The 6,105-nt window shown below is 41.4% G+C and overlaps 1 protein-coding gene across 4 annotated transcripts in view; it reads right to left on the bottom strand.

Moving 5' to 3' along the window:
* UBE2L3 (ubiquitin conjugating enzyme E2 L3) overlaps positions 1–5,169 on the bottom strand; it is a 20,254-nt gene extending 15,085 nt beyond the window's left edge. Inside the window, exons 1-2 of one of the 4 annotated variants that reach the window (XM_019506944.1) lie at positions 5,165–5,169; positions 1,390–1,397 (exon numbers count right to left, since the gene is read on the bottom strand). In XM_019506944.1, coding sequence (XP_019362489.1) covers positions 1,390–1,397; position 5,165 — 9 coding nt within the window. In that variant the 5' untranslated portion in view covers positions 5,166–5,169. Of the gene's footprint in view, positions 1–1,389; positions 1,420–2,532; positions 2,572–3,787; positions 3,913–5,164 lie in introns of those variants that run through there. The other 3 variants (XM_019506943.1, XM_019506942.1, XM_019506945.1) reach the window with 3 other exon arrangements.
* Between the last annotated feature and the right edge of the window lie 936 nt (positions 5,170–6,105).

Below are 6,105 nucleotides of genomic sequence, written 5' to 3'. Positions count from 1 at the left end.
TCCATCCCTCCCCCTGCCCCCCATCCCCAGCTGGTTCCCAGGACCCAGTGCGCATGCAGCCCTTTACAAACATGCACCCCCCAACATGCCCAATATACAAAAGTAAGACTTTATTTTGAGCTATTATGCAATCACTAGGGACCTACTGAATTTGGGGTGGCTGCCCCCCAATACTGTGGTTCAAGTGCAGTGCGGGGTGTAATTTTTGTGGTGGAGCATGGCACACTACTCCTCCCCCCACCCCCGCAATTGGCTATGGGGCTCCAGAAGTCCTGCTCCTCCCTGGAGACTGACAGAGATCTACCAGACTTCCTGGGCCTCTTGGCCAGTCAGAGGCATGTCATGCTCCTTGCCCTGTTCCACTGCAAAAATGTCACCCCCCATGCTTCAGGATGTCAGGGCTTCCTGCCCTTTTCTGTTTTTACAGCCCCCCACCCTGCTGATTTTGTGTCTTTTTGTGGTGCCCGTGCTTTTTCGCAGAGACCAAATGACTGGTTTCTGTGAAAACTGCGAATTCGGTAGGTCCCTAGTAATTATCTCTATATACTTACTCAAAAACCATAAATCAGCACTTTTTAAAATTAAAGTATGTTATAGTAGATGTTTGATTTTTAGTACGATGCGTTTTTTATCTATAATTTGTTAAAATAATATCTTCTGAAAAACTGTGTGTACAGCTCTTGAGAGCTTCCCAAAATTCATTATGTGGCCCACCAGCTGAAATAACTGTCCACCCCTAATCCATATCCTAACAGCTTTCACCCAATGCACTTAAAATAGAAGAAGGGTGGGCTACAGTTTCATAATACTAAGAAATATTTTTTTAAAAAAATCTACCTCTTTATCTCCTTCAAATTAAGTATTTAAAATATGGCAGCCCTGGATGAATGAAAATGGAAGAGTCTGAAAGGCAGCTAGTTTAAGAGATGTACTAAGCAGCACAGAAGTTACTCTTGACCACCAAGTTACTGTAGTTTTTATGTAGCTAAAGAAAGTTTTTAATGAACCTACAAGCCTCTCCCTTGTTCCATCAGAATCCTCCACTTCAATTTTAGAGCATTAAAAAGGTCCTTCCAACTAAACACAGAGGACACTTATACGCATGCTGGACACCTGCTCTGATGTGTGCCAATTAGCAGGCTCCAGAAGCCTCCACAAAACCTGTATTCAGCATCCCTGTGCTTCAAAATGGCGGTGGAGGTGCTTTAACTAAAGCTGGTTCAACGACCTTTAGTTATTAAAGTGCCCGTCACCATTTTGAAGCACGAGATGCCAAATACATGTGACACTGGGCATTTTAATTACAGCGGCTGTTGGAGCCATATTAATGAAAGCTCCACCCCCACCATGGAACATGTGTAAGTATGTCCAGAGAAGCTAGTTCCGTACTTTCATCACTTGAAACTACATATAATACAATAAAGTCAGCTAGGAAGCCACTCTTCATCACCCTTCCAAATGATCAGCCCAAAACATCATCAGTGACTTGAACCTCTACCACTTTCACATCCTGCAGTCATTTATACAAAGTGAATACCAACCTAAAACACTGCCAACTCAGACTGGTGACATTTTTAAATGCTTTTTTAATGGCATGACTACATGAGGTGCAAGAATCAAGGTTACAGATCTACTCTACTTTTCTTAGTGGGTTACTTTAATTAAAGAGAAACCTTTTTTTGTTGTTCCCTTAATAGTTGTTTAAGGCAGCCATTTTTCATTATAAAGTGAACCCTTTCTGAAAACAGTGTTTTAAGGTTCCATATTAATATGGATAGTACTAGTTTGCAATAAAACTTGTTTATTTTATAACTTGCCTTTTTCTAATTACCTCCCTTGCTAATGCAATGTAGGAGCTGTAGCTTAAGCTGTATTCTTCCTGGCTAGTGCATCATCATCAAGGATCCTGGTTTTCTCCAGTTTGAAAAAAATCCCCAAATCCATATTTTTCCACATATATATGGACATATATATTAGTGGCGTTTCATTTTAATCATGGAAAAATGTGGATTTGGGGTTACTTTTTTTAAAACCGGAAATTGGGGATTTTTTTATATCGGAGAAAACCAGCAGCAGTAATACAACTTCTACAACAGAAGTGAAGTTATTTTGTTGGCAATACACAGCCCATAATGAAAATTAGGTCCCTCTATTGTGGCACTAGAAAGGCAAGATAGCCAGGGAAGAGTAACAATGGGTTTTTTCAAATAAGCAAGCAAATGACACAGAATGCCCATGGGCAGTACACAGATAAAGAGTTGGCATAACATGCAGGTCAGAAAAGTGACTGGAAGGCTTTAAGGACAAAAATAACTTCTGGAAGCAAAACAATGAGTCCAAACATGTATTGTTTTCATTTTAAAAGAAAACCCATGATCTTCAATACATGCTGAACAGATGAATTCCCAGTTCCCTCCTGCCACCTCTTCCATTCTGTTTTAGGTGACCTGACTAGTGACTATGTAGTCTACAGTCAAAACACAGAAATGAGAATTTAGGAATCTCTGTTCCATTCCCAACTCTGCTACTGACCTTGTGTATATGACCTTGCTGCATCACAGTTTCCCCATTTATAAAATGGAGATGTCTGCTTGTCTCTCAGGAATCTCTTGGGACTTACTGCTTCTTGCTTTTTGACATGTTAAGATAAAAAACTACATATAGTACATAAAATGGAGAACACATACATTGCTTCAGAGGTAATATTTAATCTTGAAATATATAGAGCTGAAGAGACATGATTGCAAGAGCATTTAATACCTTCCTTTTGTACGTTATGGATAACTGTTACATAAAAAGTAAATTTTTCATTTTCAATACATTATTTGATTTTTGAAAGCATAAAAGAAATGGATCAGCTTGAAATCCTAATGATTAAAAAATTTTAAAGTACATTCATTTTTGAGTCCATGTTAGTTTGTAATTTTTTTTAAACCTCCTTCCCTCTTCCCCCATTGCTCTCTGAAAAAGCTACATAAGGCAGAGTTGATTTTGGTGCCAATGCAGTATTCTTATCCGCTCTGTGACCTGCCTATGACACCACAATGGAAAGCAGTGGAAGTGCCCATGCTCAGCAAGCTTAACCCAAAGCTCACTGAAGTCCACAGTTTCTCGCATTGACTTCAAAAGGCTTTGCACCAAGCCTGAAGTACAGTTAAATGCACTAAACAAATTTAATGCAGAAAAAAATATTCTGTAACCTATTTATAAATAGCAGACAAACAATGTCCAAAAAGCAGTGAGGTTTTTAAGTTAAATTTGTTCCCAAGACACTGGTACAATACTCGATGTCACTTCTGAAACTCAAACTATATGGATTTTTTTCAAAATTAAAAAACAAAAATCATAATGTACAGATTAGAGTTTTCATAAAAACTATTACAAGGGCTGAAAGATAAATTACAAATCTTGTGTGTCCACACGCTTCTTATTTTCTAAACACTACTACTTTTTGGCAAAGAACTTTTCAAGTTGATCTCTAACGTGACTGTTTAACGTCTTGAGTAAAAACACTTTAACCCATTTTAAGTTACAAAAGGGAAAATAAAATCACTATTTTTATCTCTGCCATAAATCATGTAAGAATTTTTATATGTGGAACCTAAAACAGCTGAAATTTACATTTCCCATGTGGCCAGTTGTCACTGAAGACTAGAGCTCCAAGTAAGAAAAGCATAAAATATCAAAGTTAAAAGCAACTGAAAAATCCAATGAGGAATACAAAATTCTGAATGCATTTGGAGTTGTTATGCTGTTTACTAGACTACAGCATAACATAAATACATACCATCAATGTTAGGTACATGGGTGTGGTTTTATGTTTTTATTTCCCTGTTGTTCAATCCTTGCGTAAATGTTTGACTATGCAATTGTGAAAGTCCATAGTGAAAGACTGTATAAGACCATCTCCCTGTTTCCCATACTTCCCCAAACATGGTTTCTTTAAAAAAAGAAGTAAACACAAACTGTTATCCCTCATATTATAATATGTACTTTAGCATTAAAGAGTCAGAAATTAGAAGCAAAGATCTTACAGACACTGTAATTTGACTATGTTATACGTGGACTTCACATGGAAGGTCTATCTGAGCAGAGTCTCAGTATCTCCTTAATTACCAGTTATGTTTTCAATATACCACAGTCCCAAACTAATATATTAAAACAGGTGTATGAAGTCTGTATATGGTATTTTATACAAATACTATGGATACATGTATACATGTAAAAACAACTTCACACTTCATAACAAACAAATCTCCCTTCCTGGTTCCTCTCCTCTACTTGGCCTGACACCTGATTCCTCTCCTCTATTTATCATTCTTAGGGCTTTATACAGCCACCCACTAACACAGTAAGGGGCACTTTCATATAAAATCAATAGTAACTATGTAATAGTAACAGTATCCTTAAGGGGTTTCTCTCCTTTTTGGATTTTAACTCTTCCTAGGTTAGGGTTGGATTTTTTTTGGAGGGGAAGGAATGGTTAAAATGAAAGGGCCGTTCAAATTCTGAGTGTCAGTTATTTCAAGTATTTGAAATATTCTGTCAATTACGGTCAAGAATTTCTTGAAATGGGAAGGCTTTCAATATTTTTTTTTATAGCTGGTCAGATTTCCATTCTGAATGTCTCTGGACAACTGGATCTCTTTGCTAGATAATATCTAAAGCAGCCTGTGGGTTGCAAGAATATATGAAAGGGGAGCAAACAAAGTTTAAAAAATGGATCAACTTTAAAAATGGATTCTCCTCTAAAGGAGAAAAAATTTGGGAAACAACTGGTTTCCCCTTCCAGACTGGAAGAGTTCCAGCCTGCAAGGGGGTGCTTGGGGCTAGGGGGAGCAGGAGGAGGGCGATCAGGCAGGACCCCTGAGGCATGTGCATGTGCGTGTGCACACATGCACATGCCAGCCAGGCAGTGCGGAGAGCAGCTCCTGCAGCTCCTTGCAGGTAAGTCTATGGGGGGAGCAGGGGAGCATAGATGACGTGTCAAGGGGCAAAGGTGACACTGCCTGCCACCCCGCCTCCTCTCTAGGGTACAGCTGTGGCCCGAGACAAGTGGCAGCAGAGGCTGGGTCATAGCAGTATGTAGAGCTGCAGTCTGAAGCATGAGTGACTGGTGGTAGGAGAAGGTGAGGGCAGCTTGCATGCCCCTGCTGTCCATTACTCCTCATGCTGCTGGAGTTCTGGCAGCAGTGGCAGCAATGAGTCTCATCACCCCGCTCTGCCCTCCCGCACCAAGTCCTGCCAGCTGGACTGGAGAGGCAGCTCCTGCCCATGCCACTCCAGCCAGGCTACAGCCCCATGCCTGCTGTAGGTGCAAACTGGGGGGGTGTAGTACATGCCCCTTCATGCAACCCCCCCTGCCCACACAGGAGTGAGGGGTACAAGTAGGGACGGGGGGGGGCAGGGCTGGGTGTTGAGACTGAGAGGCAGAGCCAGGGGGCTATTTTCTACTTAAACTATTTAGTGAGTTGGGCCTGGCCATTGATGTTTACAAATGGATCTTGGTACAGAAACAAACTGAGAACCACTTGTCTAAAGTAGGGGTTTTCAACCTTTTTTAGTCTAAGTACCTCTGGCAGCTGGAAGAAGCACGGGGAGGCGGGGATGGTATGCAGGGACAGAGTGCCGCTGCACTTCCAGGAGCAGGGCTGGGGCGAGGCAGGGCCAAAGGAGTGGCGCCCCTCTGCAGGGCAGGGAAGCTCGCACACTGCCCTTGCCTCACCCCGGCCCTGCTCCTGGGAGGCAGCAGAGCTCTGTCTCCACCTGCTCATATGTACCCCCTAGGACTGTTCCAAGTACCCCCATGGGTACGTGTGCCCCTGGTTGACAACCCCTGATCTAAAGGACAGTTTTAAAGAGGATGGAACAATGGTCTCAAACTACATCAGAGGAAATTTAGGTTAAAGATTAGCAAGAAATTCAAATTATGACGGTAGTTAAGCATTGGAACAGGGTATCTAGAGTAGTAGTGGAAACTCCATCATTGGAAATTATCAAGGGCAGATCTGACAAACACTTAACCAGGATGGTTTAGTCAAGACTGATCCTGAATTGAGCAAAGGGCCAGACCACATGACCTCCAGAGATCCCTTCCAGGCCTAC

The sequence above is a fragment of the Gavialis gangeticus genome, unplaced genomic scaffold (genome assembly GCF_001723915.1).
Source record: "Gavialis gangeticus isolate Ggan-Ray unplaced genomic scaffold, GavGan_comp1, whole genome shotgun sequence".
In the NCBI taxonomy this organism is placed as follows: domain Eukaryota; kingdom Metazoa; phylum Chordata; order Crocodylia; family Gavialidae; genus Gavialis; species Gavialis gangeticus.
This window is presented reverse-complemented; position numbering and strand designations above follow the sequence as displayed.